Genomic DNA, 25,520 nt, shown 5'->3' on the forward strand with positions numbered 1-25,520 from the left:
GGATTTATTCTACTTTGGAGTTCGCTGGGCATTTATGCTTTGTTTATTTATGTTGTGTAGAAGGTTTGGGAAGTTTTCCTCAACAATTTCTTTGAATACTCTTTCTTTTCCCCTTCTGGGACACCAATAAGTCTCATATTTGAGTGTTTTATTTTATCTATCATATCCCTGAGGTCCATTTTGATTTTTTCGATTTTTTCCCCCATTCTCTCTTCTGTTCTTTCATTTTCCATTTTCTCATCCTCCAGATCGCTGATTCATTGTTCACCTTCCTCTAGTCTTGTACTATGAGTATCCACAATCTTTTTAATTTGGTCGACAGTTTATTTCCATAAGATCATCTATTTTTTTTATTTACTCTTGCAATTTCTTCTTTATGCTCTTCTAGGGTACTCTTCATGTCCTTTATATCCCGTGCCATGCTCTCACTGTTTGTCCTTAGTTGTTTGATTAATTGCTCCAAATACTGCGTCTCCTCTGATCTTTTGATTTGGGTGTTTGGGTTTGGGTTATCCATATCGTCTGCTTTTTTCATATGCTTTAAAAGTTTCTGTTGTTTTTGGCCTCTTGGCATTTGCTTAACTTGCTAGGGTTCTTTTAGGATAGGTAGGCTAATTCAAAGTCTAATCTTTAATTTGTCAGATCTACAGCTTGGTGGCATACACTTTCTCTAACTAATCAGCAGGTGGCATCCACGAGCCACCTTTCCCCTCAAGCCAGTTCTCCCCAACTTTGTCTTTGTGGTGTGTGGGGGTCTGATTCTTGTGGGGGTCCAGTTGGTGCATCAAATTTGGGTACGTTGTTGGTGCTGTCCGCCCTGAATGTGGGCGTGTGTCTAAGCAGTTAGAGAGGGAGGGCAGCTTTAATAATCAAACCTCCCAGGTGTTCCTGGAGATTTAAAGTTGTTGCAAGAGTCTAAACCTTCATTTCAGTCTCACCACAGATTGTCTCTGCTGCTGATCCACAAGTTCTTGATACTGGCGAATGGTCCCTGGGATTTCCGAGTGGTTCCCGCTTCCAAGCTGTGCCCTCCCAGGGCCTCTGCTGAGTGAAGGCTGTCCTATGTCACAAGTATGCGCCGTCCCTCAAGGGAAGTTCTGGGCTGCTGGGCCACGTAGGGGCGTTCCCAGCCCGCTGAAAGGATAGCTGTACGAGACGTGTTCATTTCCCCCTTTACACACAGCTCCACCTTCCTAGCTCTGGGACAATTAGCTGTGGGTGTGCGAAAGGCTACTGTCCACACCCAATATTGTGGCGTGTGCGCGTGATGCTGGAAACACTTCCTGTCACACTGGGTTTTTTGGTGTGGCTCTGTGCTGTGGCGCTGGCGCCAGGAAGGAGCGTTCCCAGCCTGCCAGGAAGATGGCTGTAAGGGGCGTGGTTTTTTTCCCCTTTTGGCTAACCTCTGCCTGCCTCGCTCCGAGACAATTAGCAGCGGGTGTGCAAAGGGCTATCGCCAACACCAGATATTGAGGCGTACCCACAGCCCATTCCTGCCACGCTTCACTGTGAGGTTCTCGCTGCCGTATCTGCAGCCACTTTTGGGTTTTTTAAAAAAGAACTAGACTGCCTCCAAACACCAACCCACGGTTTCCCCACACCGCAGAGTAGCTACCAGACATTCAGTGGGCTTACTCACTTGTTTCAGAAAGCAGACTCCCGGTTTCACCAAGTGCACCGTCACTGGGGATTTAGCAGACTTTTTTTCAGCTGGTGCATCACTGGAACTGGTGTTCTGGATCACTTTCTGGCTTTCATCTAGTATTTTTCACGGAGGTGTGTTTTGTTTGCCCTGTCTCTCCTAACTGCCATCTTCCCTAGATCTGGCTAGGTTATTTTAAATTTGAGATGTGACCCACCCCATTCAAGGTGGACCTTAATCCTTTTTTACTGGAATCCTTTATGAGAGTATGTGCTGGTTTGTATGTATTATGTTCCGCAGAAAAAGCCATATTCTTTAATGCAATCTTGTGGAGGCAGATTGATTAATCTTTTTGATTAGAGTGTGATCTCTTGATTGAATGTTTCCATAGAGATTTGCCCTGCCCATTCAGGGTAGGTCTTGATTAGTTTACTTTAAAAAGAGCTGACACAAGCCTAGACGCTTACTAATGCTTTAAGATGCTGGCCCAGAGTTTGCTCCAGAGAAGCTAAAAGAGGACAAAATGCCCTAAGAGCAGCTGAGAGACTTGGAGAGACGTTTGCTGATGCTTTAAGGTGTCTGGAGATGTTTGGAGATGCTAGCCCAGAGTTTGCTCCAGAGAAGCTAGGAGAGGACCCTGATGCTTAGATGCACAGGAGCTGAAGAAGCTAAGAGACACAAGCCCAGAGACATTTTGGAGAAAGCTATTTTGAAACACAACCCGGGAGCAAAGATCAGCAGACATCAGCCACGTGCCTTCCCAGCTGACAGAGGTGTTTCAGATATCACCACCCTTTCCTCAGTGAAGGTATCCTCTTGTTGACGCCTTAATTTGAACACTTTTATGGCCTCAGAACTATAAATTTGTGACCTAATAAATCCCCTTTATAACAGCCAATCCATTTCTGGTATTTTGCATAATGGCAAGCATTAGCAAACCAGAACAGAGCATAAAGGACAGAAAAAGCCCAAAAAGCTCAGAGAGAAAACACCCAGAGAGAGCTGAGAGAAAAGTCCTGAAAATGCTAACAGAAGCTCAGAGAGGAGGTCCCTGGAACCAGGAGCCGAAAGCAACGAAATCTGGGGGTGAAGGACCAGCAGACACTGGTCATGTGCCTCGTTATCTGATAGAGGAACCCTGGATATGAGCGGCCTTTCTTCAGAGAAGGTATCATCCTGTTGATGCCTTATTTGGGACATTTTCATGGCCTCAGAACTATAAATTTGTAAACTAATGTTGCGGTTTGCTAAATCAGCTGGAATGCAAAATACCAGTAACTGAAAAATAAAATAACTTGACTCATCTGAATCAGTATTAAACCAAAACTAAAGAGAAATAACTCATTTGTTCATGATCCCAAAGGCACATAATTCTAAGAGCCTGCTTTGGAATAAACAAAAAGCTACCATTTTACTTATCAAGAAACCTCAAGCCTTTTTTAGTATTAGAAATGACTGAACAAATCCAAAATTAAAGAATACACCATTTTTTTAAACAATACTTTCCTTTTTAAGTGGATTAGTTTAGGTTTTTTTTTTTTTTTTGGTTTATTTCTTGTACCTTTGAAAATTCTTCAGGTTCCTTTATATCTAGTGATCGTGTTGCAAATTCTAGGATTTCTTCCGAGTTCTCTAGGGCATTATTACATTGACTAAGCTGAGTCTAGAAAAAACAAATAAAACCATTAAAATAAAGTTTCCTAACACCAATGGACTCTTAAATATACATTATAATGAACTTACAATCAATATTAACAATCGAACTAAAAATCTTTTACAGAGCTATGAAGGAAGGTAATCATGACCAATCATATACATAATAATTGTAATTATCTTACTACTTTATACTTAACATCTTTCCATAATTTGTCTAAAATAGCTTAACTACACACAGATACATATATATTCATCATTTAAAACACAAGAGAAAATAAAACAATTATGAATAGCTGGGAATAAAGTTACTTAAAGATTCTTCTCCATCAGTGTAGTCAGAAAACTATCTACAATTTAAATTAAAATACAAAAATAATCAATCTGCAGATAACATCCTCACAAAGAAGACAATTTTGTGTTGATATTTAACTATTTCAGTTGAAGTTTGTGGATCCAGTTACAGGTCCATTCAGTTGAATCCAATCTTGGTACTCCATTAATCACATTAATCAAGTACTCTTACTACTATAAATGCTATTTTAGAGTGTCCAAGACTACATACCACAGGAACCACAAATACAAGTACCTGGATTTCAAAAGGATGAAGACAAGCAAAAGATGGCAAAGGGTACAGTGATGTGTTCTGTCTTCATGGCTCACATATTAATTTCAACTACCTCTATCTGTCTTACTCAAGTTCACTCACTCTTTCTCAGTCTATTAATTGTAGGTCTAAAACTACACCCAGTCACATGAAAAGACTGTTAGTGATACACCTTTCAACAAAGAAATCTACTACTAAGCTTTTAAATGCATCTAAAATAATTCTTTAGAATCTTCAATATCTGTTTATTCCATATCCAAATCTACAAATTGTTCCCCTTAAGATCAGTATTAAAGATACACCACAGCTCAATTTTGCTTATTTCTGATGTATTCTATTATTTTATTTTGGAAAAGTAGAATAGGCCATGTTTTGAGTTAAAACAGGTTTTCATGTGTTATTCTAAGAACCTAAACACAATCTCATAAAAACACCGTTCCCTATGAGTACACCTGTTTGAATTCCAACTTAGAATTGCAAACCAACATTTGAAATATCCCATTAATGGGTGAACTTTATAGAAGGTTTAACCAAAGTTACTGAAAATAAAATGATGGGTATAAATGATCTATATTGGACCAGCAGGGCAGACAAAGCCAATGTAGTATTAAAGAAAAAATACCAAGAAGAATAAAGACTACATCTCAAAGAATTATTAAAAGTAAGAGTTAAATCTGAGGTCAAACTTTGAGATAAAATCTCACTTTAAGAAAATGCTAAGGATTCTCTTTGAAATCAAAGGCAAAAAGTAAGGTAGGGAGGAACACAATTTAAAGAGCATTAATTTACCAACTATTCAGAGGAATTATTAAAATACATAACCAAAAACATGTTACTGAATTTGTGAGCCCAAAGGAAGAAGAGAGATGCTCTATTACCTCAAACCAAAGAAGGAAATAGCATCAGTAGCCAAGGTGTGATAGTTCTTTACATTTGGCTTTAAACAATTCCAGGAGAGCTCTAATGATTTGAGTTTCCATTCAGTTATTATCACTGTTGCTTTTCCTTTGAATCATAACACAAGAAAGAATATCCTCAAGAATGAACAGGTGTGTTCACTAAGCTTATGTTTCAATGACTCACAGTCTTATTTTAAAAGCCCTCTTTTTTTCCCCTCAATATCACTTTATCTCCCGTAAATCACCATTTCTATAAAAAAGACTGCCAAAATTTTTGTGTTTTTAAGAAAGGGGAGAAAAACATTAAGAATCATGCATGAAAAAAGGGAGAGAAGATGGCAGCATAGGGAGGTGTGGAATTTAGTTAGTCCTCTAGAGCAACTAGTAAATAGCCAGGAACTGTCTGGAACAACTGTTAGGGGGATATTAGTGACCAGACACACATTGGACACCAGTCTGAAATGAGTGGAATGGCCAAGATCTCAGCACAGAACTGTAAGTAAAGCTCCGTAAACTCGAGACTGATGCCTCTCCACCACTTGCATGGCAGGCTGAGTTGGAACACTTTCCTGTGGGAAAAATAAGCAGTCTCTACAGGAGCAAGGGAAGGTATCTCAACCAAGCTCCAACTGTGGTTTTAACTAACAAATATGGATTACTGAATGCAAGCTAAGAGCACAGATAAACCCAGAGCAAGCAGGAGGTCTCTCTGGCAGCTAGGAGGCAGTCCTGACAGAAAAAAACTAAGATTAAAATTAAATTAAAATAAAATAAAATAACATAACATAACATAACATAAATTGAAAAAGAGAGGCTTTTGTAGTCAGCCAAGCTCAGAATACTGGAAAAGGGTGAGCCCCAGGAAAAGGGACACACAGAGCCGGATAGCAACTCCGGCTCTTGACTAGCAAAACTTGGGGGCTGGTGACTGGAACTGAAAGGGGATTTCTTTTTTTTTCTTTTTTAAAACTATCCTAAGTAGCTCATTAGAGAAAGCCTCGGACATCTTCAATTGTCAACACTGAACCAGGCAAGGGTGGAGTTAAGATAAGTCTGAGAGCCAACGTAAGGAATCAAGTGAAGGAGATAATTCCCTAAAGGGCATATCTTCCCCAAGAACAGGGGAGAGGGGGTTGGGGCCCAGCTCACATGGAGGCCCTCCTTCAGAGAATCCAGACTCCAGGGGTTGGGGAAAAAAAACAAACACAGAAACAGCCTAAACTTGCCTGCTACCTCAAACATGCCCCAGGCAGGGACAGAGTCTGCTGAGAATTGAAGGCATCATATCTCTTTAAGCCAGTAGGGAGCTGCAGGCTGAAAAGTGCCATCTGTTGGGCACAACAGAAAAAGCACAGAGTTTAGAGGCCTCAGAAAAGTCTGACAACCTTCTGGGTCTGATCCTAAGGGAAACACCCTCTTCCCGAGACCTGGACTTGTCTGGTCTGGGAAAATCTGACTGCGGTCAATCCTTTCTGAGTAGACGCGCCTCGAAAATAAATAAATAAAAAGGCGGGGCAAAAACCAGAATAGTAAGAGTTGAAAAATTCTGATCAGTTAAAAAAGAAGCAATGCTAGAGGTCTACAATAAGTTGAACTGAATGCCAAAGAACAAAGAACAAAGCCAACCAACAAGAAAAACCTAGGTAAAAGAGTGAAAACAACCTCTAGAATAAATAATAACGAAACCAGATGTGTAGGCACCAATAAAAAGTTATAAGTCACTCTAGGAAAAACAAAGATATGACCCATCAAAGGAACAAACTAACAATTCAAACAAAACACAGGAGTTGAAACAACCAATTAAAGATGTTCAAACAAACATGCTAAATCAATTCAAAAACCAAATCAGTGAGTTCAGGGAAGACATGGCACAAGTGATTAAGGATATAAATGAGACATTCAGAAAACATTAAGGAGGAACTTGAAAGACTGGAAAACAAAATGGCAGAAACTATGGGAATGAAAGGCACAACAGAAGAGATGAAAAACACAATGGAGAATTGCAACAGCAGATCTGAAGAGGTTGAAGAAAGGATCAGAGATCTAGAGGACAGACCAACTGAAAGCCTACATACAAAAGAACAGATAAGGAAAAAAATGGAAAAATATGAGCAGGGTCTACGGGGAACTGAATGACAACATGTAGTGCAGGAATATACATGTTATGGGTATCCCAAAAGGAAAAAATAAGGGAAAACGGGCAGAAAGAATAATGGAGAAAATAATCATTGAAAATTCCTCATCTCTTATGAAAGACATAGAATTATAGATCCAAGAAGCGCAACATACCCCAAACAGAATAAATTAACAGACCTAATCCTAGACACTTTTTAATCAGATTCTCAAAAGTCAAAGACAAAGAGGGAATTCTGAAAGCAGCAAGAGAAAAGCAATCCATCACATACAAGAGAAGCCTGATAAGACTATGTACAGACTTCTCAGCAGAAACAACGGAGGCAAGAAGGAGGAAGCGGTATGATATATTTGAGATATTGAAAGAGAAAAACTGCCAACCAAGAATTCTATATCTGGCAAAACTGTCCTTCAAAAATGAGGGAGAGTTTACAATATTTTCAGACAGACACTGAGAGTGTTTGTGAACAAGAGACCTGCTCTACAAGAAATACTAAAGGGAGTAGCACAAGCAGATAGGAAAAGACAGGAGTGAGAGGCTTGGAGAAGAGTGTAGAAATGAAGACTTTCAGTAATGGTAAAGAGAGAGAGATTGAGAGAGAGAAGCTGTAAGACAGAATAAAGTCATGAAGCATATAACAATGTGGATGAACCTTGAGAACATCATGTTGATTTCAGGACAAATACTATATTGTCTCACTAATACGAACTAACATAACTGAGCGAACTTTGAGAGTTAAAGTGGAGACAGATTATCAGGAGATGGAGGGTAGAGACTGGGCATTCAATGCTTGAAGGAGTACAGAATGTTCAACAAGATTGATTGTAAAGATCCAGAATTGGACAGCACTATACTACCTGATAGTAGTACAACATTGTAAGTACACTGAACAAAGCTGAGTGTGAGTTAGGTTGGAACAAGGAGTCTAAGGGCATGTATGAAACCAGAAGAAAAGATAGAAGATAAGGACTAGTTCTGTGTAACTTAGCAAAACCTAGATGGACACTGATGGTTATTAAGTGTACAAATATAATAATGTTTTTAGATGAAGGAGAACAAATGAATGTCAACATTGCAAGGTGTTGAAAATGCGATGGTATATGGAAAATGCAAATTAAGAGTACATAGTTAACAGTAACATTGTAATATACTTCCATGAAACAAAGACAATATACAAAAACTAAATGTCAATAAGAGGGGGATGTAAAAGAGGGGTATGAGATTCTTGATGTGATTGTTGATTCTCCTTTTTATTTTAATTTTTTTTTATTTTTTATTATTCTTTTTTTACTCCTCTTCTATCTTTGTGGAAAAAATGCAAATGTCCTCATATAGATTGTGGTGGTGAATGCATAACTATGCAATTATACCAGGAACCACTGATGTTTACTTAGGATGGATTGTATGGTGTGTGAATAAAAGTGTTTAAAAAATAAACAGAAAGATACAAGTGCTGGAGAAAATGTGGAAAGAGAGAGCGAAACCTGTTCGCTGCTGGCAGAGAGGTAGAATGGTGCAGCCAATCTGGAGGGGAGTGTGGTGGTTCCACAGGAGGCCAAGCATAGGGTTGCCACCAAGATCCTGCAACTCCATTATTAGGTATATACTTGGAAGAACTGAAATCAAGGACATGAATGAACATCTGCACACTGGTGTTTATAGTGGCAGTTATTCATGATTCGCAACAGAAGGAAGTGACCCAAGGGTGAAACGACTGATGAACAGAAGGGCAAACTGCGGTGTACGCATACAACAGAATACCAAGCAGCTGCAAGAAGGAATGAAATTGTGAGATATGTAACTAGCTGAATGAATCTTGAGGATAGTAAGTTGAGTGAAATAAGCTAGAAACAGAAAGATCAATATTATAATGTCTCACTAATATGGGCTAAATATAACGTGAAAACTCTGGAAATTGAAAATTCGAGAGCATAGGTATCAGAGGAAGGCTTACTGTAAAGTTTCCTAGATTTTAAGCTCTTGGAGAAGTCATGTCTATTCATGAGTTGTTATGATTATGTCTAAATTCTGAGATGCTGGGCTCTCTGTGTATAACATGGTCATTCCATGGAACTTCAAGTAACTGCATGACACCTGAAACTCAGAGCTAGAGTTCTACAACTATGCAGGTCAGCATTACCCCATACAGCACCTGTTAAAGAAGCTGAAAAACAGATAAGACTTCAATTACAGATATTAATGAAGCTGATCTAGTTAGGACTAAGGCAAATTAGACTAAAGACTAAAAGACAATATTGACTGTTTTAAAACTTAAACTTCTGCATGAGACCAAAGGAAGAGATGTTTATTTGGTGAAAATTTATATTTTCTGTAGCACACTATCTAATTTAACTTGTGTGATCAGTTTATTTGAACACCATAATTACATGGAAACTTGAATAGTGAGTGAGATATTGTTGGTTTGTACAGGATAGTGTGATACCCCAGTATATCCCACAGTAATTTGGGCAGAGACTAAAAAAAGTATTTACAAAGCCCCCTTGAGCAACTGGGGAAAAATGTGTAAATACTAAACTTCCTCACCTGGGGAATTCCTAATATTCTAGCAAGCATCAGAGACTACCAATTTAATAGGCCAAGCCATTAATCTTGGAGCTTGCCCTTATGAAACATGTTCCCGCAAAAGAGAAGCTAAGCCTACTCATAACTATGCCTAAAAGTCACCCCAGTGAACCTCTTTTGCTGCTCAGATGTGGCCTCTCTCTAAAAGCCAACTCTTCAGGTAAACACACTGCCTTCCCCTCTTCATGGGCTTGACTCCCAGGGTATAAATCTCCCTGGCAATGTGGGGGGCATAACTCCCGGGGATGAGCCTGGCCCTGGAATCATGGGACTGAGAAAGCCTTCTGGACCAAAAGGGGGAAGAGAAATGAAACAAAATAAAGTTCCAGTGGCTGAGAGACTTCAAATCATTGAGAAGTCATTCTGGAGGTTATTCTTATGCATTATATACATATCCCTTTTTAGTTTTAGTGTATTGGAATAGCTGGAAGGAAATACCTGAAACTGCTGAATTGTAATTCAGTAGCCCTGATTCTTAAAGATGAATGTATAACTACATAGCTTTTACAGTGTGACTGTATAATTGTGAAAACCTTGTGACTGGCACTCCCTTTATCCAGTGTATGGACAGATGAGTAAGAAAAGAAACACAAAAAATAAATAAATAATACGGAGAGATAAGGGGTATGGGATCTTTTGCGTGTTTTTTTCTTTAATTTTTTTGGAATAATAAAATTTTCAAAAATTGACTGCAGTGATGAATGCACAACTATATGATGATACCGAGAACCACTGATTGTACACTTCAGATGATTTTCTTGGTATATGAATACATCTCAATAAAATTGCATAAAAAAGAATTATGCAAGACTACTCTTACACAGTGTGAGATAAACGAAGGAAACAAGCCAAGGAAATCACTGGAAAAAATGAAGAGCTGAAATAATGATACAGGAAGAGAAGATTATGTTTACAATCAGTATTTAGAGCTCAGTTTCTTCTATTTTCTCACATTTTGAATTCGTTAAAATTAAATAGCTAATGATGAATCATTTGATGAAATACTTAATCAAAATATCAGAGTAAAGTCATTCCATTTAAAAAGAGTTTTAATGGAAGTTTTAATGGAAGACTTCCATGAATCAGATCACAGTTGCAGAAAACAAAACAAAAAAATCATGATTTACATTATCATTGTAATTGAGGTTCACAGAGCCCAAAGTGGACAGAATTCACCTGAGACTCCAATTAAAACAAAAAAAAAAAAGTTTAAATAAGTTTATATGACTCGATTATGTATTTCTGAGAAACTAGTCAAAGCTAGAAATTTAAATTCAGCAGTTTACAAGGCCAATAAATGCAGCCCGTTCTAAGGGAGCACTGTAGGGTTTACATGTGTGCACATACATCCAGCTCTCTATGAACCAGAAAATAAGTTTTGATATGTAGAGAATGTCACACCTTTTTTAGAAGTTTGAAGACATATTTTGAAACAAAAATCCACAATGGGTACAGATTATCTAATTCTGAAAATCTCGGACATCTTGAGTTAAGTACAAGAGTCCTAAAGATCAAAACTCAGATAACACGATATGAGCGATGTAATAGCACTCCTCCAAATCAACACTGGCTTTGCTTCAGGATGATTATTAGACGCTCATGGAGTTTGAACTTTGACTATCTTAATAAATAAACTGCCTCTTATTTGCAATATCCTCTGTTCTCTTTATCAAGTATGCCATTCCTCCCTCAACTCTTCAAAACAACTTCAAAGGAAGTGTTTCCAATCTCAATTCATTTCTGTACTTTGTGCAGCTGGTAAAGGGCTTACATTAAAATTACTCTTAAACCAGTTATATGTTATATACATTTTGTTTATCCTGCCTTTCTCTAATAAGTTTAATTTCTAGCAAAGGATCTGATTTTCCTTTCTTTCACATTTTTTCCAAATTACTCTCTATTAGAATGTGAAAACCATGAGGGCAGGACCTGTTTTGCTCCCTACTAAATGTTTACTAGTGTAAACATTTTACATGCCCAGAAGTAAGGAGCAATAAAAATCATTCTATACATCAAACTATACCTCTCAATTATGTTATGTTGAAAATAAAAAGTCTGATTTCAATTTGTTTTAAAAAAAAATCAGATACTTGTATTAATACGGAATAATTAGGAGATATTTTTCTAAAACCAAATAGCTAAGTTTCTGCTCTCAAGATGCTGACAACAATTTAATTTTACCTAGGCAATGGCAAGTTTTAAAAAGGTGCCTATTTGCTGTTCTGGTTCCCCTACTAACAATGCGAGAAAAGCATACTGCGAACATATATCCAAGCAGAAGTCCTGACATTTTTCATCCATGTTTGTCTCAGTGACAAGGTGATACCAGAAATAAAACAACAGGCACTAACCAGGTATTTGGAACTTAGAGATTAAGAGAGAAAGCAAATATTTTATCAGCAACAAAGCAGCAGTACTGTGGCACTCCTCCACAAGGTTTAAGAACCACTCCTCTACAAGGTAAAGGAATACTCATACATAGAAATTCACTAATTTTTGTTTTCAACAAATCAAACATATAATTATTCAGATTTAATAGTTGTATGAGCTCACCTGTAACTCTTGTGATTTCCGTGCTTGCTCCTGCTTGATAGTGGTAATCATACTTTCTTTCACCTCATCCAATATAGAGTACAAACTATCAAATTCCTCATCTAACTCTGAAAGAATGATAGAAGAATTTTCCTGTTTAAGAAACAAAGAATTATTTTACTGAAGAGGTATCAAACATAAAAAACTGAAACATATATTTATCAAAAAAAAGAACAGATTCATATTATATAGTACCTTAGCCTAATATCGTAAAAATAACAAAATTCTAAACCTAAAGTTTTAAAAACAGATTAAGCAAAACAGCTGGCTGTTAATGCTGATACTATTTTATCTATGCCTTAAGTTAAGCAACCTTTCACAAACTAGCCTAAACTCTTTTATAACACTGTTTAAACAGGCCAATGTAAAAGGGTTGCTTTCAAGTTGTAAACTTCACCCAGATCTTCAGGCTCTAAGCCAGACCCTAAGCCAGTGATTCTTTTTTTTTTTTAACAGATAGCAACAAACATTAATAACCTCACAGTTTTGTATCTTCATATTTTCAAATAATGAAGGCTGGGAGAAAGATAACCCAAGTCTTTGGAAATTCCAGATTCTCTAGTGGGTCCCCTTAAAACCCAAGGGAGTAATTAATGTATTCTAGGTAGGGCCAAACAAACATTTAAGAAAGGCATATTCAACAAAGTCAAATGTCAGTCTATCTAAGCCAGTGATTCTTAACACTCTTCGTATGCATCGGAATCATAAGTGAAGAATCATCATGAATAAAATATTCCAGAGATTTTAATTCCTTAGCTCTGAGATACAATTTAGGCATACGGGGGTGGGGCCAGTATTGTAAGTTTCAACATCTTCAAACTTCTCTAAAATACTGCTTTTAAATATAAGACATGTAGAACTTCAAAGACTAAGCAATTCCTATCTCATGCTAAGGTATTTATCAAACAGAATTTTAGTGCTGGAAGGAACCTCAAAAATCATCTAGGCTCACTCCTCTTCCAAAAACAGCACATGGACAGTCAGAAACTCCCTGAAACAACAGTGCTGGGGCTCTGGAGACCAGAGGAGTACTGCACAGCACCCAGGGAAGAGTAGGACGAAAAGACTGAGAAACTGCAGTGGAAATCTGAGAGTAACTCCCTCAGCTGCAGTTCCTGGTACCCATTTCTCACTCTCAAGGCAAGCTGCTTCAGGTTGGCCAGGTCCCTGCCCAGTGGACTGCTGCAGTCGTGGCAAGCCACAAAGTCCTCCCCCCACCTCCCCAAGAACAGAGGGGGACAAGGCCAGTACTGATTCAGCTATTGGCTGGCAAATTTAGACTGCTGGGCCCCACTGCTTTAGCCCACGCAAGAGAGGCACCACTGTGCCACTGTTTCAACCTGCATCAAAGTTAGAGCCGCCAAAGGGATTAAAAATACCCTGCCTTCTTAGGGCTACAGGGAATAGGTTGCAGAACAAGGCCATCTGCTGGGCAGGCCAGAAAAGATCAGCCTTGGGGAGCCGGAAAAAAAGACTTTTTGGCATCTATCCCGACCTCTCTCCAGGGTCCTTTGTTACTGGTCTGGGCTGATAGTGAGGGTCCCTGTTCCAGTTTTGGCTGGGAAATATTGATGAACCAAGTTCCAAGAAGAACCTTAACAGAAACCCAATCAACAATAAAATCTGAGGCAAGGGAGAGAAACCAACCTTCAGAATAATCTCATCAGGATAATCAGTTGCCCATTACCAGAAAAAAATTACAAGCCATACTAAGAAACAGGAATATATTGCCAAGTCAAAGAAATACATTAAAAAGTGGGAGAAGATACAGAATTTGGAACAACTAATCAAACGTGTTCAAACAAACCTCCTAAATCAATTTAAGGAGATGAAGGAAAATATGGCTAAAGAAATAAAGAATATTAAGAAGACAATGGGTGAGCATAAAGAATTTGAAAGCATACAAATAAAAATAACAGGACTTATGGGAATGAAAGGCATGGTAGATGAGATTAAAATTACGACAGAGGCATACAACAGCAGATTTGAACATGCAGAAGAAAGGAACAGTGACCTAGAAGACAGAAAATCCAAACAGACATAAAATATGAGATAGAGAAAAAAAATGGAAAAATAATTAGCAGGATCTCAGGGATTTGAATGACAGCATGAAGTACACAAAACACAGGTCATGGGGTCCCAGAAGGAGAAGGGAAATGCGGCATAAAGAATATTTGAGGAAATAATGGCCAAAAACTTTCCAACTCTTAGGAAAGACATAAACATGCATTATAAGAAGCCCAATGTAGTCCAAACAGAAAAAAAACCAATTAGACACATACTAATCAGACAGTCAATTACCAAACATAAAGAGAATTCTGAAAGCAGCAAAAAGTTCCATCACATACAAGGAATGCTCAATAAGTCTAAGTGCCAATTTCTCATCAGAAACCATGGAAGTGACAAGGCAGTGGCATGATGTACTTAAAATACTGAAAAAGAAGAACTGCCAGCCAAGAATACTTTATCCAGAAAAACTGTCCTTCAAAAATGAGGGAGAGTTTAAAATATTCACAAATAAACAGAGTTGAGAGAGTTCATTAACAGGAGACCTGCCCTAAAAGAAATATTAAAGACAGTTCTGCAAACTGAAAAGAAAACACAAGGGAGGGAGGTTTGGAGGAGAGTGTAGAAAAGAAGATTATCAGTAAGAGTAACTAAAAGGGTAAAAAGAAAGACAAAAACAAGATACGACATATAAAATCCAAAAGATAAAATAGTTGAAGTATTTCCTTTACAGTAATAACTTTTAATGTTAATGGATTAAACGCCCCAATAAAAAGACAAAGATTGGCAGAATAGATTTTTCTAAAATACGATCCATCTTTATGCTGTCTACAAGAGACTCACCTTAGACCCAAGAATACAAATAGGTTGAAAGCGAAAGGCTGAAAGAAGCTATTCCATTCAGACAGCAGCTAAAAAAAGTTGGGGTAGCTATACTAATATTAGACAAAACAGACTTTATATGCAAAACTGTTATAAGGGACAAAGAAGGATATTATATATTAATAAATAGGGCAATCCATCCAGAAGAAATAACAATCATAAATCTTTATGCACTTAACCAGGCTGCCCCAAAATACATGAGGCAAACACTGGCGAAACTGAAGGGAGTAACAGACATAAATACATTAATAGTTGGAGATATCAACATACCACTCTCATCAACAAATAGAACACCAAGACAGAGGATCCATAAGGAAACAGAGAACTTGAATAGTATGGTAAACGAACTAGACCTAACACACATATATAGAACACTACACCCCAAGGTAGCAGGATATACAATACACTCTTCTCAAGTGCCCATGGATCATTCTCAAGGATAGACAACATATTGGGTCACAAAACAGGTCTCAATAAATTTAAAAAGATTGAAATTATACCATTCTCTGGTCATAACGGAATGAAGCTGGAAATCAATTAACATGAGAGAACTGGAAAACTGACAAATATGTGGAGGTTAAACAACACATGCTTAAACAATCATTGGGTCAAAGAAGAAATTGCAAGAGAAATAAGTAAATATGTCAAGACAAATGAAAACGAGAACACAATATATCAAAACTTATGGGATGCAGTGAAGGCAGAGCAGAGAGGAAAATATGTAACCCTAAATGCCTACATTAAAAAGGAAGAAAGAGCTAAAATAAAAAACACAACTGCATACCTGGAGGAACCAGAAAAAGAACAGCAAACCAATCCCAAAGGAAGTAGAAGAAAAGAAATAACAAAGATTAAAGCAGAAATAAATGAAATTGAGAACAAAAACAAAAATAGAAAGAATCAACAAAACCAGAAGTTAGTTCTTTGAGAAAATCAATAAAACTAACAAACCCTCAGCTAGACTGACAAAAAGGAGAGAAGATGTAAATAATAAAATCAGAAATGAAGGGACATTACTACTGATTCCACAGAAATAAAAATGATCATAAGACGATACTATGAACAACTGTATGCCAACAAACTAGACAACTTAGACGAAATGGACAATTTCCTAGCACACAAACAACCTAATATGATTCAAGAAGTAACAGAAGACCTCAACAAACCATTAAAAGTAAATAGATTGAATTGGTTACCAAAAACCTCCCAATAAAGAAAAGCCAGGACCAGAAGTCTTCATAGGTGAATTCTACCCATCATTCCAAAATGAATTAGTATCAGTCTTGCTCAAACTCTTCCAAATAATTGAAGAGGAGGGAACACTTCCTAACTCATTCTATAAAGCCAAATATCTAAGCCAAAAAGATACTACAAGAAAAGAAAATTTTACAGACCAATCTATCTAATGAATATAGATGCAGAAATCCTCAACAAAATACTTGCAGATCAAATCCAACAGCACATTAAAAGAATTATACACCATTATCAAGTAGGTTTTATTCCAGGTATGCAAGGGTGATTCAATACCAGAAAGTCAATGTATGTAATACATCACATTAACAAATCAAAGGGGAAAAAACAAATGATCATCTTGATTCACGCAGAAAAGACATCTGACAAAGTCCAGCATCCTTTCTTGATAAAAACACACCGAAAGATAAGAATAGAAGGAAACTCCCTCAACATGATAAAGGGTATATTTGAAAAATCCACAGCTCACATCATACTAAATAGTGAAAGACTGAAAGCTCTCCCTCTAAGACTGGGAACAAGACAAGCATGCCCACTGTCACCACTGTTGTCCAACCCTGTGCTAGAAGTTCTAACTAGAGCAATTAGAGAAGAAAAAGGAAAAAATGGCATCCAAATCAGAAAAGAAGTAAAATTTTCACTATATGCAGACAACACAATCTTATATTTAGAAAGTTCCGAAAAATCTACAATAAAGCTACTACAGCTAATAAATGAGTTCAGCAAAGTGGTGGGATATAAAATCAACTTGCCAACAGCAAAGTGGCAGTATACAAAAGTAACATGCAAAAACTGGTAGTGTTTCTATACACTAGTAAAGAGCATTCTGTGAAGGAAATCAAGAAAAAATTCCATTTACAATAGCAACTGAAAGAATCAAATGTCTAGGAATAAATTTAACCAAAGATGTACAGGACCTATATTCAGAAAACTGTAAAACACTGCTAAAAGTAATCAAAGACCTAAATAAATGAAAGGACATTCTGTCTTCAAAGAGTAGAAAACTAAACATCATTAAGATGTCAATTCTATCCAAATTGATTTACAGAATCAATTCCATCAATCCCAAACAAAATTCCAATAGCCTGCTTTGAAGAAATGGAAAAGCCAATTTTCAAATTTATTTGGAAGGGTAAAGGGTCCGAAATAGCCAAAAAATCTTGAAAAAGAAGAACAAAGTTGGAAAACTCACACTTTCTGACTTTAAAGCATATTACAAAGCTACAGTAGCCAAAATAACAAAGTACTGGCATAAAGATAGACATATTTATCAATAGAACCAAACTGACAGTTCAGAAACAGACCTTCACATCTATGGTCAATTGATTTCTGACAAGGCTACCAAGTCCACTCAACTGGGACAGAACAGTCTCTTCAACAAATGGTGCTAAGAGAAATGGATAACCATATCCAAAAGAATGACAGAGGACCCCTATCTCATACCTTATACAAAAATTAACTCAAAATGTATCAAAGACCTAAATATAAGATCCAGGACCACAAAACTTCTAGAAGAAAATGCAGGGAAGCATCTTCAACATCTTGCAGTAGGCAATGGTTTCTTAGACTTTACACCCAAACCATAAGCAATGAGAGAAAAATAAATAAGACTTCCTGAAAATTGGAGACTTTTGTGCTTCAAAAGACTCTGTCAAAAAGGTAGAAAGGCAGCCTACTGAATGGGAGAAAACATTTGAAAACCATATATCCAACAAGGTTTTAATATCCAGAATATATGAAGAAATCCTACAACTCAACAATAAAAAGACAAACAACCCAATTTAAAAATGAGCAAAAGACTTGAATAGACATTTTTCCAAAGAGGAAGTACACATGGCTAAAAGGCACATGAAAAGATGCTCAACATCACTATCCATTAGGGAAATGCAAATTAAAACCACAGTGAGATATCATTTCACATCTACCAGAATGGCCACTATTAAAAAAAGAGAAAACTACAAGTGTTGGAGGGGACATGGAGAAAGAGGAACACTTATTCACTGTGGGTGGGAATGTAAAATGGTACAACCACTGTGGAAGACAGTTTGGCAGTTCCTCAAGAAGCTACGTATAGAATTGCCATATGACCCGGCCATCCCACTACTAAAAGAACTGAAAGCAGGGATGCAAACTGACATTTGCACACTGATGTTAATACTGGCATTATTTGCAATTGCCAAAACATGGAAACAACCCAAGTATCCATCAACTGATGAATGAATAAATAAAATGTAGTACATACATACAATGGAATGTTATTTAGCAGTAAGAAGGAACAAGGTCCTTATGCATACGACATGGCTGAACCTTGAGGACATTACATTGAGTAAAATAAGCCAGACACAAAAGGACAAATACTGTATGATCTCACTAATAAGAACTAAATATATTGAGCATACTCATGGAGTTAATATCTAGAATATAGGTTACCAGAAGATAGAATGAGGTAGAGAATGGGGAGCTGATGCTTAATTTGTACAGAATTTCTATTTAGGTTGATTGGAAATCTTTGGAAATGGAGAGAGATGATGGTAGCACATTATTGTGAGTGTAATTCACAGTGCTGAATCGTGTGTGATTGTGGTTGAAAGGGGAAGTTTAAGGTCGTGTATGTCACTAGAAGGAAAGCTAGATGATGAAACACGGAACTGCATAACACAGTGAATCCTATTGTGGACAATGAAGGTGATTAATAGTACAAATATAAGAATGTTCTTCCATGAACTAGAATAAATATATGTCATTATTACAAGGTGCTAATAATAGGGTGGTATATAGGAAAAAATAAACCTAATACAAACTATGGACTACAATTAGTAATATTTTAATATTCTTCCATCAACTGTAACAAAGGTACAACTGCTAAATGTCAATAACAGCAAGGTATAAGGAGTATGGGGTTTTTCTTTTTGGAGCAATGAAAATGTTCTAAAATTGACTGTGGTGATGAAAGCATAACTCTGTGATTATACTAAGAACCACTGAGTGTTCACATTGGATGGAGTGTGGTATGTGAATAAACCTACTTTTAAAAAATCATCTAATGACTGTGCTATTTCTAGCCCAACTCCTAAATTTTATAAACTAAAATACTGATAAGTTAAATTACTTAAAGTAACACATCTAATTACTAGCAGCATAGTCAATAAAGCATTTTAGGTCTCTTTACTTCCCAGTTACTCATTGCCTCCCTAACTAGGATGCTACTATTTCAACAAGAAATCACTTAAAATATTCATGAAATCCCTAGATAAGCAATTTCTACTTTTCAACAATTATGAAATAGAAGAGATTCTCTTAAGGCATTTTTCAACTTCATTTAATCATTCAATTAAGAGAAGCAAATTGGCAATGGTTAAGAGAACTGAAACAAGCAATTACTGTAATACCATATGTCCAAACATCTGCTTATAGTATTTTAAAAAAATCCAGACATCATCTCACTGAAGTTTCATCAGAAGCAGTGCCAATCACTCCACCAGTTTATTTACAGTGGTAAGAACAGAACAAACTATGGAAGAAAGAAATCTGCATTCCAGAAGGCTGAAGATCTAAGGCTGAATCCCATATTAACCACTCAGTAACAGTGTGACTTTCGACAAGCCACTTAAATTCCTGAATCTCAGTTTCATCATCTGTAAAAAGGAACTGGACTACTCTCTTCCTCTCCGACACCAGGTGGTACAATATGACTGTCTCTCACGCCTGTGTCTTCAGTGGCAAGGAGGTGGCTTAATTCTTCCTCTATGTTTTTTTTGATAATCTAATGGATAATTCATCAATGAAGAACAGTTTGAGCTAGCTCATCTTAATTCTCTTGCCATAGATCAAGAGTTTTATAACCAATGGCTTTTCTAACTTAGAGAAAGTGGATTCACCGAATTTTCCAATGAAATAGTTTGAAATAGTTAAAATGTTGACAATCATAATCAACTAATTTCATTTATACTAAACTGAAAAATAAAAAATATAAAAACATATGTTTAACAGGCCACAAACCAGGCAACTGCTTAGGTTTAAACACAACAAACAAAAACCACCTTTCCTATTAAATAACAGGAAAGAATTCATTGTCTACAAGTGTCCTACAAATCTATGCTTATTTCACAAAGGAAAAACTCTGGAATTAAATAAAGTTTGTTCAAGGGAAAGTATCACTAGGTTATCTAGTGATTATTTGATTACTTCGAGTATGGATTATCTGCCCAACCTGGGACCATTTACTTTTCCTCTCCCTCTTCATTGGGCACTTTATCTTTTACCTTTTATATTTATGTTTTACTTTCACCTAGTTCTACAAGTCCCCTTATCATCTACATCTTTTTTCTACTTACTGTAAAAGAAATGTTTTACATCCACTATTTTTGAAAAGGCACAATATGCTCCTAACTGGAATCAGAAGAGACAAACATCAAAGAGAAAAAAGCAAAAGTGAGAACTGGAATATTCCCTAGCAACTTCCATTCCATTTCCTTTTTCCTTACTATCTAACCTTTCCATGAAAAATGCAGAGATTGCAAGGAAATGATTTTTACCTTATTGGACATTTAAAAACCCTGCTCTCATCTCCATTAATTTATAATCTGGAGTTGATGGATTATATTTATACTTCTGATTTGACCCAACAATCATTATTACATATTTACATAATTTTTAAAATAAAGGATTTATACCTGAACTCCTTTTAGTGTATGATTTAGTGTATCAATAAAGTTCTGAATTTCATCACTTTTATTTGCCAGAGTTGAAATAATCCTTTGTAGAGCTTCCTAGTATTGAAAAACAAAACAACAACAAAAAACACATTATATTTTGATTAAAGGGAATTATAAACCTCATCACAACCACTTTCTAAACAAATACTTTATGTAAGAATATTTTGTAAAATAAAGAGAATTTATGTTGCTCCGTTTTGAAAACCAAGCATAATACAGCTTTCAAAGCTTCTTGTTCAAAATTTCCATGTGCCTATAATTACAAAATATGGAATATGTATTTGTACTTCTTAAAAATATCTTATTCCTAGTATACAACTTAATCACAAATACACCTTTCACACCAAAAATTATCAATATTATTTACAATCAACAGTATTGTTTCAGGTCATAAGATCAAGGCAAAAATAAACGTTGCAAAAACAAATGGAAATTTTTAATACACCATCAAAAGATAAGGAATAAAAGCAAGGAGACACTGAAATTCATCAACATTTTTTACACATTACATTTTATTAATAAGAAAACAGATAATAAATTTGTAGCTAGAATTACAAAGTTCATTGCAGTACTTACAAATGCTGTAGAACCATAATAAAATAGGTGAGAAATTTTAGTAGTAAATACCCCAAACTTTGATAATGCTTCTTGTTTAAATAAAACACTTGGTTATTTATTTTTTTCATACCCTCTAGTTCAGTGTTGTTCAACAGAATAGTCCATGATGACAGAACTGTTCTGTATCTGTGCTGTCCAATATGGTAGCCACTCACCACATGAAGCTACTGAGCTAGCTCTTGAAATGTGGCTAGCACAAATGAGGAACTTGATTTTTTTTTATTTTAATTAATTTCAATTTAAATTGCCATATGTGAGTAGAGTTCACAAACGTCAAAGCTCTAGCTGCTTCATAACTCTTCATGGGTAGCAATAACAAAAACCACACCAAACAAGACACCTGTATTCTCAGCAAAAGTCAAATGCAAATATTTTAACTTTATAATTTTCCAGAAGCACAGGACTTGTTTCTGTAAACACTTACAAGCTTAAATATTTTAATAATGCCAATAGGATGGTGTGGGATAAAGGTTCTCCTCAAAATATAATCAGATATTGATAAAAGGTTATATAAAGAGACCAGGAAATAATCTGATAAGGGGATAACATTTTATACAAATGTTCATAAAGTATTTTAGTAGTGAAAATTCAAAAATAACTCCACCAGTCATCATTAAATGACCTCTTATTTTGTGTAAAGCATTATACTAGGAACATTACATGTATGTTTTATTCTCACAATTATCCTTGGAGACAAGAAGGTGTTACTGTCATCTCTTGGGCTTTCTAGTGCTTTCTGTTGTATTCATTTAACTATACTACTACTTCTCATCCTCACTACTGGTGTATTAGAGTATAATAGCACAATGAATCTATGCTATGAAAGAAGACCAATGACTCCAAGAGTTAGCTGTTTCTCCTGTACTTGCTCCTCCCAGACACAGGTGCACCAAGATTTGGATACAAAGGAGACCAGAAAAATAGCAGAATGGAGCCAGAACTTTGGGGAGAGGTGGGCACAGTTGGAGGGATATATTACTTTGAAGCTGTTATGTACCTCAGAAAAGTTCATGTTCTTTTAATCTATTCCTGTGGGTGCAGACTTGTGGGTAGGACATTTTGGTTAGGGTTATTTAGACTGAGTCATGACCCACCCCATTATTCAAGGCGGGTTTTAATCCTGTTACTGGAGTGCTTTATGAGAGGATAAAAGACAGAAAAAAAACAGAGAATTCAGAGAAGCAGAGATGAATTTAAGACAGCTCAGAGAAAAAGCCCCCAGAAGAGCTGAGAGAGGCGGCCACTGAAGCCAGAAGCCGAAAGCAACAAAACCTGGGAGAGAACAACCAGCAGACATCGGCCACGTGCCTTCCCGTGTGTCAGAAGTGTCCCAGATGCCAGCAGCCTTTCTTCAGAGAAGTTATTGTGTTGATGCTTTAATTTGGACATTTTCATGGCCTTAAAACTATAAATTTGTAAGCTAATAAATCCCTATTGTAAAAACCAACCCATTTCTGGTATACTGCATTAACGGCAGCTTTAGCAGACAGAAACAAGGGGCAATGGTAGTAGGTCACAGACGTAGAAAAGTACAGCAGAAAGAAGAGTCTCCCAGGGAGTCATCCAAAAGCAACACAATTAATCAGTTAAAAAAAAAGAAAAAAAAAAAAAAAGGTTCTGCACAATCCTTGGTCTCCAAGGGTGTTTATAGTAGGGTTAATAAGATTAGACCTTATCTGGTTAACAGTATGTACCTGCCCCCCACACTCACCCCATTCTCTCCCTCATGATGACACAGTTACATCCACACTGTAAAGATGAGAAAATGGAGGACTCAATCAGTTGCCCAAAATGACAGTGCTCGTAAGAAAAAGATTATGCTTAGGCTCTCTGTCTCCAAAGCCTATCCTCCTAACCACTATAGAATACTACTGCCTCTAAATCCAACCAAAATATCCATTACATGGTATTCCCATATAATACATGATAAATCCTTTTAAATTTTGTTTTCTAAGAGTTTACCACAACAAAAGGAAAAATACACTCTTCACTGCTGAAAAGTATATACTGCTCACTAATGCTTTTCATTGAGAAGACTCATTCTGCGTAATACAAAGAGTACAAACATCCATGTCAAGTTTGGCAGCTGAAAAAAACAAGACTCAACCTGAAGACAACTGACGTCATACTAAAAAAACATCAGAATAATGTTGTACTTTGCGTAAGGTACTGTCTCATACCTCCAAGAAATAATACCCATATATTACAGTTAATCTTACCTTTACCATTCCTCTTTAATTCATTCAAAATGAATGAAAATTGACCCTTCTCCATTTATGCTGGCCCCAGAAGTACTAATAGCATTACTTCCGGGAAGAAACACTACAGACTGCATGTCAAAACCTTTGGAGTAATAGTATTCTATATGAATCACCTAGGCCTCTAAAATGTACTGTACTTCCTCCAGAAAGTGGCTAGGAAGGAAAGATCTTTAAAAGGCTGATACAGTATTTCTAGTCTCATGAGTATTTCATGGTCTCATTCTTTGAAAAGAGAGGAGCTCCATGGCTCACATTTTGAATTTAACTGGGAGTTCCAACCCAGTATAAGGATCTATCACAGAAACAAATGAAAGGCCCACACATTGAGAAAGACAATTTTACCTTACTGCCAAAGCGACAAAGACTATGCTCAGGGAGTGCTACTTCCAGTCTCCAGATGGGGAGAGCTTCTGAGACTTGGCTGGAATATACAATAGAGAGGATGGAAGAGGGGGTAAACCAGTTGTAGAGGGTTCCAGAGCCCCAGCATTTAAAGCCACCTGTGCCAGTTTGGATGTATTATGTCCCCCAAATGCCACGTTCTTTAATGCAATCTTGTTGGAGCAGATTATTAGTGTTGATTACGTAGGAATCTTTGGATTAGGCTGTTTCCATGGAGATGTGACCCACCCAACTGTAGGCAATTACTTTGGTTAGATTATTTCCACGGAAGTGTGGCCCCACTCATTCAGTTGGGTCATAATTAAATCACTGGAGTACTTTAAAAAGTGCCACACAGGCCCCCTCTCTCTAGCCAGGCCAACTCAGCAGGTGAACTCACTGCCCTCCCCACTACTGGGATCCAACTCCCAGGGTGTAAATCTTCCTGGCAACGCAAGATATGACTCCCAGGGATGAATCTGGACCTGGTATCATGGGATTGAGAACATCTTCTTGACCAAAAGGAGGAAGTGGAATGAACAAAATGTTTCAATGGCTGAGAGATTTCAAATAGAGTCAAGAGGTCAATCTGGTGGGCATTCTTATGCACGATACAGATATCCCTTTCTAGGTTTTCGTGAATTGGAATAGCTAGAAGTAAATTCCTGAAACTATCAAACTCCAACCCAGTAGCCTTGACTCCTGAAGACGATTGTACAACTATGTAGCTTACAAGGGGTGACAGTGTGATGGTGGATCACACTCCCTTTACCCAGTGGATGGATGGATGAATAGAAAAATGGGGACAGGGACTAAATGAAGATTGGGGTGGGGTGGGGGGGATGATTCAGGTGTTCTTTTTTACTTTTGTTTTTTATTCTTATTTTTATTCTTTATCGTACAAAGAAAACGTTCAAAAATGGATTGCGGTGATGAAGGCAAAACTGTATGCTGGTACTGTGAACAGCTGATTGTACACCATGGATGATTGTATGAGGTATATGAATATCTCTCAATAAAACTGAATTTTTTAAAAAAATAAAACCATAAAAAGCCACGCAGGCCCAAAAGCTAGCTGCAGCCAAGAGAGACATTTTGAAGATGGCCATTGAAAGCAGACTTTTGCTGACACTTTGCTCCGGAAAAGCTAAGAGAAGACAAAACACCCAAGAGCAACATTTTGAAGAATGCACAGAAGCTGAGAGAAGAGCCAGAACACAACCCAGGATCAGCAGACACCAGCCACGTGCCTTCCCAGCTAACAAAGGTCTTCCAGACACCACTAGTCTTCCTTC

At 37.0% G+C, this 25,520-nt stretch overlaps 1 protein-coding gene across 4 annotated transcripts in view; it reads right to left on the reverse strand.

Moving 5' to 3' along the window:
- The window catches only part of FSD1L (fibronectin type III and SPRY domain containing 1 like), an 86,683-nt gene that overhangs the window by 46,771 nt on the left and 14,392 nt on the right, over positions 1-25,520 (reverse strand). For 3 of the 4 annotated variants that reach the window (XM_037797326.1, XM_037797325.1, XM_037797324.1), the window contains exons 2-4: positions 20,924-21,019; positions 12,072-12,203; positions 3,204-3,305 (exon numbers count right to left, since the gene is read on the reverse strand). In XM_037797326.1, the coding sequence (XP_037653254.1) occupies positions 3,204-3,305; positions 12,072-12,203; positions 20,924-21,019 (330 nt within the window). The remainder of the gene's footprint in view (positions 1-3,203; positions 3,306-12,071; positions 12,204-20,923; positions 21,020-25,520) is intronic. The other variant, XM_037797327.1, reaches the window with a different exon arrangement.

The sequence above is a fragment of the Choloepus didactylus genome, chromosome 10, assembly GCF_015220235.1.
Source record: "Choloepus didactylus isolate mChoDid1 chromosome 10, mChoDid1.pri, whole genome shotgun sequence".
Lineage (NCBI taxonomy): Eukaryota > Metazoa > Chordata > Mammalia > Pilosa > Megalonychidae > Choloepus > Choloepus didactylus.